We start from the raw sequence: 13,944 nt of genomic DNA, 5'->3' as shown, positions 1-13,944 counted from the left end.
ACAGCTAGTTTTTGTGTTAAGTATCTGAGGCCAAATTTGAACCCAGGTCCTCCTGACTCCAGAGCCAGTGCTCTATTCACTGCGCCACCTAGCCGCCCCAACTACAACAGTTTTAAGAGACAAAATTTAAATTGCATAGATCTCCTGATTTTAATTTTTGTTATTATTATTATTTTGCTACAGCAGTACAGGGGAAAATTTACAATATGCTGATGTGTTCTGCTCCAGGATGCAGACTCTCAGGTATGAATGTTAAGGCAGAGAAAGAGCTGTGAACTAATGGTTAATCAGCTAATTAACTTTAATAGCCCATGTGAATGGTATGGTGCTATCTGTACTATTTACCTAAAAGAGATCTACTCAACATTCTTCATTTTTCTTTCTTTCTCTCTTTCTTGCTACATAGTTTTCTAAAATATCTCTTTTTGTCTATTAATTAATTTTTATTATTTTAATAATTTATTAAAAAATTAATATTGTCTATATAAAATACCTCTATTTGTCCCCCTCTCATTGCCTCTCCTTTTGTATATATCTTCTTACCACCCTTTTTTCTTCTCCATGTCTTTCTCTATCCTCTTTTTCTCTCCTCCTCAAATTGGTTATAATAAGAAATTAAAGTGTAATCCTTAGTTTTTGGTACACTTACACAATAAAATTTAAAGTTTCGTGTTATTAATTTTTATTGATTTTATTAATTTTAAGATTCCTCAAAGTATTAAGTTTCCTGTTATAAACTTTAAAAGAAGGTGAGTAGAATGTTATATGTACGTGTGTGTGTGTGTGTGTGTGTGTGTGTGTGTGTGTGTGTTGAGCTTTCCTGCATAATACCTTTTTATGGCAGAATTCTTTTTTTATTTGTTCATTCTGTCAGCTTACTTCCTGACTTTGGACTTAATGTTATGGCTGGGCTCTGTGGCACTTCAGGAGGGAAGGTCTGGACTTGTCCTGCTGATGCTTTCTTGGGGTATTGAGTGTTGTGTTCTTCCAGCATCTCAGGGACAGAGTGGGGACCTGCAAGCCTTGAGTGCTCTCAAAGTGTTCGCATGCAGGGCAAAAAAAAAAAAAAATCTGACTACTGTTCCTCTGATATGAGTTAAGAAAGTTCCTGACATGGGTCTGGGGCTGGGCAAAATCAGATTGCCTCCAGATTCAGTCCCTGTAAGTCAGCTGGAAAACTTTTGGTTCAGAGTGGCAGAACTGTAGGCTTTCCTTTGGAATCAAATTTCTGCCCTGATTATTCCTCTCCAGACTGGGCTAGATGCTGGAAATGAGACCCTGATCTGTGCCTGGGGTCTGAGTCACACCACTGCTGTTGCTACTAGCTGGGTCTGTGATATGGAATTGGATTGTGGGAAACAGAGTTGCCAGCTGATACCTGGCCCTCTAACAGTGAGCAGGTATGAGTCTGGTGGAGCCCTGGTATAGGTCTGGGAGCTTCTATTTCCTTGGTACATAGCCTCTTCCTGGGCACTGAGTGCCAGCATGTGGTACACTGCTGGATTGATCCCATCCCCAGTGTTCACAGTCCTCCTTGTCTCTTTCCCTTTGTTGAAGTAGATTGGAGAAATGATGACTCACTGTGACTTCTTCTGGATTTCCCATTAAGATCTGATCTGGTTTTTAAGATCTGTTTAGAGAAACTTTGTGGAAGGGGACTTGGCATATTAGTTCCTACAACTCTGACACCTTGGCTCTGCCTAAATCAGATCTATCTGGCACATATCTGGCATAAGCATGTTGCAGAAAGTGTTTAGCTTATATGTATACGGATACTGGCTTTGTGATTTATTATTAGACATATAGAAGGGAACCACGAAAATATATACATAGGGCTTTCTAATATGGATAGAAACATATCTATTACACATTTTTTCAGAAGCATGTATTGAATAAAATTTAAAAGTAATATATTTTCGACTTTTACAAAATATGTACTAAAGTATATCAAGGAAAACCAAAATTACACCGAAATAATGACCTTAGAAGAAAAACAAATAAACCATAACCCAAAACAGGGAAAAGTAAAAATGCTGAAACCAATGAGTTTCTAAAAACAGAGGAAACTGCTTTGGAGAGGATAGAGATGTTGTCATCTTATACTTATGTAGCCTGGGCCTTCGAGCACAGCATTCTAGCTTCCTTTAAGTCCCAACTAAATTTCCTTCCCTTATTAGCTTTCCCTAACCCTTACTAATTCTAGTGCCTTCCTTTCGTTAATTATTGCCTATTTATCCTATATATAGTTTGCTTTGCATATATTTGTTTGCAATTTGTTTCCCCCACTAGATTATAAGACCCTTTAGGGCAGGGACTATCTTTTGCCTCTTTTTGTAATCCCACTACTTACTTAGGCATAGTGCCTGGAACATAGTAATTGCTTAATAAGCTACTGATTGATATGTATATATTTGTGTGTATATTCATACATATACATATATCCATGTATGTCTGTCATAGATTCTGGCTGACTTTTGCAGGGGATGATAGCATTTCTGGGACCAAGGGAAAAACATAATCATGTCTGGGAATCTGGCCTTGTATCAGGGTAACAATAAGCATACTTTCCTAGGATTCTATTGATCTGAGATCACGGACAGGATAGGGGCTTCTGGGATTATTAGCAAAGGATCTTAGTTCAAGGGGGGAGGTGTTGGGGGTCAGCTATTTTTGAGATGGGTACCATCTAGTCAAGCCTCTCTTCTCTGTTCTCCACTCTACAAAGATTATGACAGCTTCTATTTAGAGCCTCATTGCAACCACCTCCTTGGCAAACAGGCCTATGATCATGCTGGCAGACTGTAGGAGAGTAAGCTATGATTGTTGAGATCTTTACCCCTTAGATCTCCTTCCCTCACATCTGGTGACCGAGTAATCCATCTGAAATTCCCTTTTCTCCTCCCCATGAAGGCAATAGAGAGGGTCTAAATCCTTCCCATATTTTTGCAGTTAGAAGCATTTTGCAGTGGCTGAAATTATTTCTGATGAATTATGCCGGTCATCATTTCCTGCTTCCCCTCCCTCTCTGCTTTTAGTCTGTCCCATCTTGCTAATGCCTATCTCACAGACAGAAAAAATAAATTAGTATGACAACTTTGAGGTATGTTGTTATTTGGTTGACAGAAGTTAGGAGCAAATGCATTCTGGATAATGTAGTAGACTCAATCAGTACAGAGGCAGATGGGGGTGGATGAACAGCTAAGCAATGATTTCTCCTCTAGGAAGTTACTAACCCAGTAGAATGTATTTGCCATAATATTCCTTAGCCAGCCCAAGAGGATAAGCAGAGAGAGATTAGGAACAATTATAGACTTTGTTTCCTAAATAAGTATTGAGTTATTTGATGAAGATAGGTGTGTCCTTCTGGAATATCATAGTGGTGCACTCCTGGGCTCCTCACTTACCAAACATTTTCCCTAGACTATTGTTAATGAGTCAAAAGCCTAGGAAGAAAAGAGAAGAGAAGGAATTGCCTTAGTGCATTTCTATCCCCCTTATCTTAGTCATTACTTTACATGAATCCCTATCACAATGTCCTGTTGCATATGAAGAGACAGATTTCACACATCACATAGTATTCCATGTCTTGTATGGAGAACTCTCTTGTCCTGCCCTGCCCAGCTTGTTCTTCCCTTCCTTTCCCTTCCCTTCCCTTCCCTTCCCTTCCCTTCCCTTCCCTTCCCTTCCCTTCCCTTCCCTTCCCTTCTCTTCTCTTCCCCTTTGTCTCTCTCTCTCTCTCTCTCTCTCTCTCCTACTTCCATGTTGCACATATGTATTTTAAGAATATTACACACTTGGGGCAGCTAGGTGGTACAGTGAATAGAGAACCGGCCCTGGAGTCAGGAGGATCTGAGTTCAAATCTGGCCTCAGGCACTTAACACAAAACTAGCCATGTGACCTTGGACAAGTCACTTAACCGAAATTGCCCCTCAAAAAAAAAAAAGAATATTAGACACTGATATTTGAGGTACTTTCACAAATTTTTTAATAGTATTCTTGGTATTAGAGGACATTGCCAAATGAGGGAAACTCTTTAGATCATGTTTTCAACAGATTTACTATGAAGCAAAATATTTTTCAACAAGTCATTTAATGATATTTTTATGCATTAACTTAGCTTAACTCCTCACTCTATCCATGAGTCTCAAGGAATTTTCTTGTAACTATTCTCTAATGAGTTTTTTAACTGGCTAACATATTCAGTTCCTCCCATGGTGACTAAAAGATAATACTTTATCACCCGTCAGGGAAGCACTGATCAGCTTTGAGCATTTCAACGCTTTTGATTTTTTAGCTTTGTTGGTAATGAATTGAAGTAGAAAATTCACTTGGTGCTTACTACTTAGAATCCCATTTTCCACAGTCCACTATGAGAAATCTCTCGGGAGAAGAGTAATCCCTAAGACATCCCCTATAGAATAAAGAACAGCAGAGATGAAAACTTTCTAAGAGAAGAAACATGCCAAAGGCCGAACTTACCTATGGGTAGTCTTCAGATGACAGGGACATTTTCTGTCACATTTGATGCCATAGACCCCATCATTACACAGTCTTGCCTCACAGTACTCTCCAGTGTAGCCAGGTTCACAGAGACAGGCCCCACTGATGTGGTAACACTTCCCACCATTCATGCACTGGCAAATCTGAGCACATTGCATTCCAAATGTCCCAACTGGGCACTCATCCTGGCATCTATTGGGCAGAGAGAAAGAAATGGAATTGAGAGAACTGGATATATTATTGCCATAAAATGAATAATAAGTTTAAAGCATCGCTGATAGGGAAATTATATCTAAATTATAACAGATTATTTAGATTTTGCATATATTTTATAATTGCCTACTAAATTTTTTAAAAATTTAGAATTTTTCTGGTTATTCATATGAAAATTATCATTTATTCTGCCTTTATATTTTGATTACAACAGAAGTACCATGCTGTCAAGAGAAAGGAAAGGGAACCAAAAAGACAATATAAGAGAAACATCTTTGTAGCACCTACTAGAGAATAATGAAGAACTCATAAAGGCATCAGGAGTCACACAGATATTGTATCTTCCAGTTGCCCAGAGAAGGGCAAAGAAAACTGACCAAAAATTAGCACCACTTTCCCAATATGGAACCTAAAAGATTGAAAACATCCTAATTTAATTTCCCACTGCCAATAGAAGCATTTTTAGTGACTGTGAAACTAATTCTCAATATTCCTGAATCCCTTTCCCATGTTTGATCTTCAAATTAAGCCATGGTGAATTATTATATAGAATTTTATATTTTAATTTTGAACAATAAGCTTAAGGAACAACTAGTCCCCTTAAGAAATGTAGGTTTGAGGGGCAGCCAGGTAGCACAGCGAGTAAGAGCACCAGCTCCAGTGTTGAGAAGACCTGGAGATCGAATCCCGGGCTCAGACACTCAGCACCCACCCAGAAACGCCTGGCCGTGTAACCTTGAGCAAGTTACTTAACCCCAATTGCTTAGGGTCGGCCAGGTGACTCAGTGAGTAAGAGCACCGGCTCCAGTGTTGGGATGACCTGGATCAAATCCGGGCTCAGATATTCAGCACCACACCCAGAAATAACTGGTCGTGTAACCTCAAGCAAGTTACTGAACCCCGATTGCTTTTTAAATAAATAAATAAATGAATGAATAAAATAAAAAGAAATGTAGGTTCTCTGCTAAGACTTTGTACTGACACTTTAGGGTCAACTTGCAGGACAAATTTTGCCAGGGCAGAAAAGTTTGGAACTTTCAAAAACATTACATTTGGCAAATGGGGATATTACTTGCCTTTAAGAAAAGGGCAGCCAAGTGGCACAAGAAAAACAGAACGCAAATTTAATATATTTGATCTCCTCTGAGACCCAAATTATTTTTTGCAATTTAAAAAATTAGTGTTGCAAATATGCCCCAAAAGAAGGACATGCTCTGGTGAAGGTGACTAAGGTAGAAAAATGTGTTGCTGAGCAGCAGGAGGAGGGAAGTAAGACTGGCAGTATGGACCATGCTGGAGGACAAACTGTAATCGTCTCTCCAGGTAAAGTGCTAATAGATCTCATCACTGCCCCATTTATTTCTTGGCTAGGTGTGAAGACTGTAGTTGTGTGTAATGGAAAAGGGACTTTCTTCCCAAGAATGTGTGTGAGAGAAAGAAAACAAGATGTTCCTCCAATACAGTGCCCAGCACAAATAAGGTACAAATTGTGACTACGGCAAACACTTCTATGAGACTAAGTTAAAACTAAATTCCAAGTTGGAGATGTAGGCCAGAATTTAGTTTTTCAAATTTCTTTTGAGGCAACTAGTAATAAGATAATAAGGAAAAGAACAGAAAATAAGAAAGAAATCAAGCATGCTAAAATACCAAATGGGTGGGGCAAAAGACATTTTCTATAAGTCTGAGTATATTTAATGACTGTTTATTATAAATAACAGGACAATTGTGGGTGAGGTAATAAAACTTGAGAATTAAGCATTAAAAAGTAAATTTTAAAATTTGATCTATGTAAAAGGACTACTGTACTTTATTCCAATGTCATTTCACCTTTCTGTTGAGCAATGATACACATAGATTTCATAACTGATAAAAACGAGGGGAAGAAGTCCAATCCAAGTTGGTATTATAAACATTTCACAAAACCTAGAGAGGGAAAATAGTTCATTCATTGCTTACATAAATAAGTTGTAATCTGACTCATTTTGCCTCCCTTTCCATTTCTCTTATTTGTTTGAAATATAAAAGATTCTGATCTTTGAAGCTTTTACTGTGGTCAAAATGTATTTATTTATTTATTTTACTTATTTATAGACATAACTATTATTAACTTTCTCCTGCACATGACATGCTAAGGGAAAAAGGATAAGAATTTATAGATGTTTCTTAACTCCCTATCAATAAAAGGGATTTTTTGGCCATTTATAACACAAACTAGTGGTACTTTAACCAGAGATTAGGAAGCTAAAACTGGATGAAGACCAGTGGTTACAGAAGTTTTCTAAAGAAAATGAGGTCTGCTCTAGAGTATGAAAACCAGTCAGCAATTCCCTATAATTTGCTAGTTTTTATTTGGCACTTTTAATCTAGTAACCCAAAAGGAAAGAAACAGGCTAAAAATCTAACATTTTTGCTTCTTTTCAACCCTGTTCATGAAAAAAACCTCTACATTTTTCATATTCTTTACTTCCCAAGGTCTAAAGGCATGAAACTGTAGGCAGGCAGGTTGTTAAACTGTCCTACCTGCCTTCAGCACTAGCTTTAAAGACATTACAATTGCAGGTGACTCCATATTCCTCTTTCAAAAGAGTATTCAGCTGGAAAAAAATAAACTGGACTAAGTCATTAAATCTTTGATAGATTAAGAAAAAGGGTCCCTCTTTTAAAATGTTAAGTTCTAAAAATGCTCATCCATAACTTAAATTAAATGTTCGATTTTCTTCAAAATATAGAGTGAAAAATTCACTGTTAGACTAAAAGATTTATATATGGGTAATGGGGTGAATTAGGTACTTCCCTATTAGAAAAATGGAAATCGACAATCCACAACAAATTTAGATACACAAAACAGCATATATCATTTTAAAAAATTTATTAAAATAACAAAATCATAGATTATATTTTATAAAAGAAAAGGGAATTTCCCTGGGAAAGCTGAAGAATTTCCTTCAAATTTGTTATCCTTTAAAAATCCATCTTTTGAAGATAGCAGAGTAGAAAGAGGACTTCCGCGAAACTCCGGCTTCTACCTCCCCCAATTCATGTGAAAGGGGACTCTGAACAAACGTTGGAGCTACAGAACACACAAAATGATACAAAGAAGCTAGCCTCCAGCTGAGGACAGCCCAGCAGGCCAGCAGGAATTGGCCAGCGCAGTGCTCTGGGAGCCAAGCACAGCCCCACACTGAGGTCTTAGCCCCAGGGCGGGCCTGAGCAACCACCGGCTGGAGGGACTCCAGATCACCAGCAGCTGTGGTTGTTTCCAGAATTATCAACACATAGATGCAAAGGACAAAGTGAGAGGTCAGTGCAGTGTGGATTCTGGGATCCAGTAGTTGGGAGTGCGTCCCTCCTCCCCTGGGGCAAGAAGCCGCTGAGGACCACGGCCATGCAGCTGCCCCAACATGGCAGCTTCAGCTCCTGGCCTGCAGGCTGTAGGGGGACCAAGCGACCAGTTTGAGGGGTAATTGCTCTTACTTTAACCTGCTTGGATCTGTACTGAAGTCTAGGATAGAGGTCCTGGGGTGTGTGACCAGCTTGCCAGAGCATGTGGAGGCTTCAGCAAGGGCACCCAAGTAATACCTTTGGCAGCTGAGAAAACCACAGTGTTTGGTACAAAGCTCCCCTGTCTGGTGGCAGAGTACTACTGTGGCAAAAAGCCGAAAAGTCAAGTAATTGAGTGGCAACATGAGTAGGCAAAGGAAGCAAACCAAGCAAAGCAATCCAACATTAGACTCCTATTTGGGGGACAAAAAGGATGAAAGCATGGAACAGGAGGAAGACAATGAAGTCAGAACACATGCACCAAAAGCTGCAAAGAAAAATATTAGCTGGTTACAGGCCATAGAGGACCTTAAGAAGCAAATAAAAGAAGTGGAGGAAAAATTGGGAAGAGAAATGAGAACAATGCAAGAAAATTGTGAAATGAGAGTCAACAGTCTGACTGAGGAAAATAATACCTTAAAAAATAGATTAACTCAAATGGCAAAAGAGGCTCAAAAGGGCATTGAGGAAAAGAATGCCTTAAAAAGCCAAATTTGCCAGATGGAAAAAGAATCTCAAAAGCTCACTGAAGACAATCATTTCTTCAGAATTAGATTGGAGCAAATGGAAGCTAGTGCCATTAAGAGAAATGAAAATGCTGTTAAACAGATACAAACAAATGGAAGAATAGAAGGCAATGTGCAATATCTCATGGGAAAAACCACTGACCTGGAAAATAGATCCAGGAGAGATAATTTAAAAATTATTGGACTACCTGAAAGCCATAATCAAATAAAGAACCTAGAAATCATCCTCCAAGAAATTCTCAAGGAAAACTGCCCTGATGTCTTAGAACGAGAGGGCAAAATAGAGGTTGAAAGAATCTATTGATCACATCTCCTGAAAAAGATCCCAAAAAGAAAACTCCTAGGAATATTATAGCCGGGATCCAGAATTCCCAGATCAAGGAGAGAATATTACAAGCAGCCAGGAAGAAACAACTTGAATATTGTGGAAACACAATCAGGATAACCCAGGACATGGCAGCTTATATATTGAGGGATCGAAAGGCTTAGAATATGATATTCTGGAGGGCAAAGGAGCTGGGATTAAAACCAAGAGTCACCTACCCAGCAAAACTGAGTATCATGTTTCAGGGGAAATTATGGTCATTCAGTGGAATAGAGGACTTTCAAGCATTCTTGCTGAAAAAAACCAGAGTTGAACAGAAAATTTGACATTCAGATACAAGAAGCAAGAGAAGCTTGAAAAGGTAAACAGGGAAAAGAAATCATAAGGAACTTATCAAAGTTGAATTATTTACATTCCTACATGGAAAAACCATAATTGTAACTAATGAAACTTTTCTCAGTATGAAAATACTTGAAGGAAATATATATATATATATATATATATATATATGGTTATATCGGAGGGTATATGGGCATATGAATACACATGTGAATGTGTGTATATATGTTTACAGGTATGCAAAGATAGAGGGCACAGGTCCCATTTAATAGGAAGGGATGATGCTTAAAAGGTGAAATTAAGAGGTGAGAGAGGAATATAATGAGAGGAGATGGGGAGAGACAGATTGGGGTAAACTATCTCATATGGAAGAGGCAAGGGAAAATGGTGACAATGGAGGGGAAGAATAGGAAGGCAAAAGGGAGTGGGTCAGCCTTATTCTCTTTGAATTTGGCTTGGGGAGGGAATGAAATACACACTAAATAGAGTATCTCACCCTATAGGAGAGTAGGGGGGAAGGGGATGAGAGGGGAGATGGATGAGAGGAGGATGATGGAAGGGAGGGCAGGCTGGGGGGGAGGGAAATTGGAAGCACCCACTTTTTTTTGTTTTTGTTTTTTCTTTTTTCAAATGCTTTATTAACTCCTGATTTATATCATTCATTTCTGCCAGATTCTGAGTTACAAATTTTCTCCCCCCGTTTTTCCCCTACCCACCACCCCAAAATACCAATCCCACAGGATATGCCCTCTTCCAATCTGCTCTCTCCAATATCTTCTCCCATACCCCCTTCGATTTTTCCAGTAGGGCATGCTGGATTTCTATGCCCCAGTGCCTGTATGTCTTATATATCTTCTTTCCCAATTACATGTAAAATACTATTAATAGTAGTGTATATATATATAATTTTTTTTTTGCGTTTTGGAGGGAAATTGGGGTTAAGTAACTTGCCCAAGGTTACATGGCTAGTTTTTTTTTTGTGGGGGTGTTAAGTGTCTGAGGCCAGAACCGAACTCACGGCCTCCTGACTCCAGGGCCAGCAATTTACTCACTGCACCACCTAGCCACCCCAATAAATATATAATTTTAAAACTTTGAATTCCAGATTCATTCCCTTCCTCCCTTGTCACCCACCCTTACTGGGAAGGTAAGCAGTTCAGTACAGGTTGTACTTGTGTAGCTACTGCAAAACATTAACATAGTAGATATAATGTAAGACTGACTATATTTCCCTCCCTCCTATCCCACCTCCCACTTGTTCTATTCTCTAATTTGACATGGTCCCTTTTCAAAATTGGGTGCTTCCAACTACCCTCTCCCCCAGCCTGCCCTCCCTTCCATCATCCCCCCTCTCATCCCCTTCCCCACTACTCTCCTGGAGGGTGAGATATCCAATTTAGTGTGTATTTCATTCCCTCCCCAAGCCAAATTCAATGAGAATAAGGCTGACCCATTCCCTTTTGCCTTCCTCTTCTTCCCCTCCATTGTAACCATTTTCCCTTGCCTCTTCCATATGAGATAGTTTACCCCATTCTCTCTCTCCCCATCTCCTCTCATTATATTACTCTCTCACCTCTTAATTTCACCTTTTAAGTATCATCCCTTCCTATTAAATTGGACCTGTGCCCTCTATCTATGTATACCTGTAAATATATATACACACATTTACATATGTATTCATACATCCGTATACCCTCCGATATAACCATATATGTATGTATATGTACATATATATATATATATATATATATATATTTCTATTCCCTTCAAGTATTTCCATACTGAGAAAAGTTTCATTAGTTACAATTATAATTTTTCCATGTAGGAATTTTAATAGTTCAACTTTGATAAGTGGCTTCTGATTTCTTTTCCCTGTTTACCTTCTCATGCTTCTCTTGCTTCTTGTATCTGAATGTCAAATTTTTTATTCAACTCAGGATTTTTCATCAAGAATGCTTGTAAGTCCTCTATTCCACTGAATGACCATATTTTCCCCTGAAACATGATACATGGTTTTGCTGGGTAGGTGACTCTTGGTTTTAATTCCAGCTCCTCTGCCCTACGGAATATCATATTCCAGTCCCTTCGATCCCTCAGTATAGAAGCTGCCAGATCCTGGGTTATCCTGATTGTGTTTCCACAATATTTAAATTGTTTCTTCCTGGCTGCTTGTAATATTCTCTCCTTGATCTGGGAATTCTGGAACCTGGCTATAATATTCCTAGGAGTTTTCTTTTTGGGATCTTTTTCAGGAGGTGATTGGCGGATTCTTTTCACCTCTATTTTGCCCTCTCGTTCTAAAACATCAGGGAAATTTTCCTTGAGAATTTCTTGGAGGATGATTTCTAGTTTCTTTCTTTGATCATGGATTTCAGATAGTCCAATAATTTTTAAATTATCTCTCCTGGATCTATTTTCCAGGTCAGTGGTTTTTCCCATGAGATATTTCACATTGCCTTCTAGTCTTCCATTTGTTTGGATCTGTTTAACAGCATCTTCATTTCTCTTAATAGCACTAGCTTCCATTTGGTCCATTCTAAATCTGAGGAGATGATTCTCTTCAGTGAGCTTTTGAGATTCTTTTTCCATCTGGCAAATTCGGTTTTTTAAGGCACTCCTCTCCTCATTGCTTTTTTGAGCCTCTTTTCCCATTTGAGTTTGTTTGTTTTTTAAGGTGTAAGTTTCCTCAGTCAGGCTGTTGACTCTCATTTTGTCATTTTCTTGCATCATTCTCATTTCACTTCCCAATTTTTCCTCCACTTCTCTTATCTGTTTCTTCTGGGCCTGCCTCTATGGCCTCTAACCAGCTGTATTTTTCTTTGAAGCTTTTGGTGCAGGAGTTCTGACTTCACTGTCTTCCTCTTCTTCCATGCTTTGATCCTTTTTGTCCCCTAAATAGGAGTATAATGTTGGATTTCTTTGCTTGGTTTGCATCCTTTGCCTGCTCATGTTGCCACTCAATTACTTGACTTTTGGGCTTTTTACCACAAGACAGGGGAGCTTTTGTCCCAAACACTGGGGTTTTCTCAATTGCTGGAGGTATTAGTTGGGTGCCCTCTCTGAAGCCTCCACATGCTCTGGCAAGCTGGTCACACACCCCAGGACCTCCACCCTAGATTGTAATCCAGATCCAAGTAGGTTAAAGCAAGAGCGATTATTCCTAAGACTGGTTGCTTGGTCCCCTTACAATATGCAGGCCAGGAGCTGAAGCTGCAACGTGGCCGCAGGCTAAGCCAAGACATCTCATGGCTTCTCACCCTGGAAGCAGAAGCCAACGCATTCCCAACTAATGGTCCCAAAGTACACACTGCACTGACCTCTCACTTTGTCCTTCGCATCTATGTTTTGATAAATCTATAAACGGCCACAGCTGCTGGTGTTCTGGAGATCCTCCAGCTGCTGGTTGGTCAGGCCTGCCCTGGGGCCCGCTCACGCAGGCCTGGGCTTGGCTCCCAGAGCACTGCACTTAATGATTCCTGCCTGCCTGCCGGGCTGTCCTCAGCGGGAGGTTAGCTTCTCTGTGTCATTTTGTGGGTTCTTTAGCTTCAGAGTTTGTTCAGAGTCCCCTTTTACATGAATTGGGGGAGGTGGAAGCTGGAGCCGTGCGGAGGTCCTGTTTCTACTTTTGAAAAGGAACAGGATCAAAGCAGAGAATAGAACAAGTGGGGGGTGGGATAGGAGGGAGGGAAATATAGTCAGTCTTTTACAATATATCTACTATGGTAATGTTTTGCATAGCTACACATGTACAACCTATACAGAATTGCTTATCTTCCCAGTAAGTTTGGGTGACAAGCGAGGAAGGCAATGAATCTTTAATTCAAAGTTTTAATATCAAGTGTTTAAAAATATATAAATACAATTATTAATACTAAAAAAATCCACCTTTTAAATTTACCAGTGTCTTTTGTATGGTTAGAATCACACAAGATTTCATAAAACTACATGAAACAGACACATGGTAATTCATTTATTCATTAAATGGCAATAAATATGAGTTGCGTCTATGAGGTGGGAAGGTAAAAAAAAAAAACTGAGAGGTACTGTTAGGTGAGGGTATAAGTTTGTGAAGATATTTTAAAATATTTTTAATATTATTTTTAAAATAAATATGCATTTTAATGGCAGGGAATTCCAGTCTGGCAAACTGGAATTAACTTTGTGGTGAAGTAAGTTACAATGTAAATTCCAAACATTTCAGGATAGTTTCTCACTGGGGAAATAATTTTCAAACCCTGGGGTCCAAATATGTTCATTCATATATTTATATCTTAAGAAGCAGCTCTATCAGGCGGCGGCTAGGTGGCACAGTGAATAGAACACCAGCCGTGCAGTCAGGAGGACCTGAGTTCAAATTCAGCCTCAGACACTTAACACAAAACTAGCCATGTGACCTTGGGCAAGTCGCTTTACCCCAATTTCCCTGCATTCCCCACTCCAAAAACCAAAAAAGAAAGAAAGAAAGAAAGAAAGAAAGAAAGAAAGAAAGAAAGAAA

At 39.1% G+C, this 13,944-nt stretch overlaps 1 protein-coding gene across 1 annotated transcript in view; it reads right to left on the bottom strand.

Moving 5' to 3' along the window:
- The window catches only part of MEGF10 (multiple EGF like domains 10), a 165,693-nt gene that overhangs the window by 59,578 nt on the left and 92,171 nt on the right, over window positions 1-13,944 (bottom strand). The window contains exon 9 of the mRNA XM_069088175.1: window positions 4,481-4,693. Coding sequence (XP_068944276.1) covers window positions 4,481-4,693 — 213 coding nt within the window. The remainder of the gene's footprint in view (window positions 1-4,480; window positions 4,694-13,944) is intronic.

The sequence above is a fragment of the Petaurus breviceps genome, unplaced genomic scaffold (assembly GCF_028583685.1).
Source record: "Petaurus breviceps papuanus isolate PSGF00001 unplaced genomic scaffold, PetGlider_PUasm1.0 184, whole genome shotgun sequence".
NCBI lineage: Eukaryota > Metazoa > Chordata > Mammalia > Diprotodontia > Petauridae > Petaurus > Petaurus breviceps.
The sequence above is the reverse complement of the archived record's forward strand: the minus strand, read 5'-3'. Positions and strand labels throughout refer to the sequence as shown.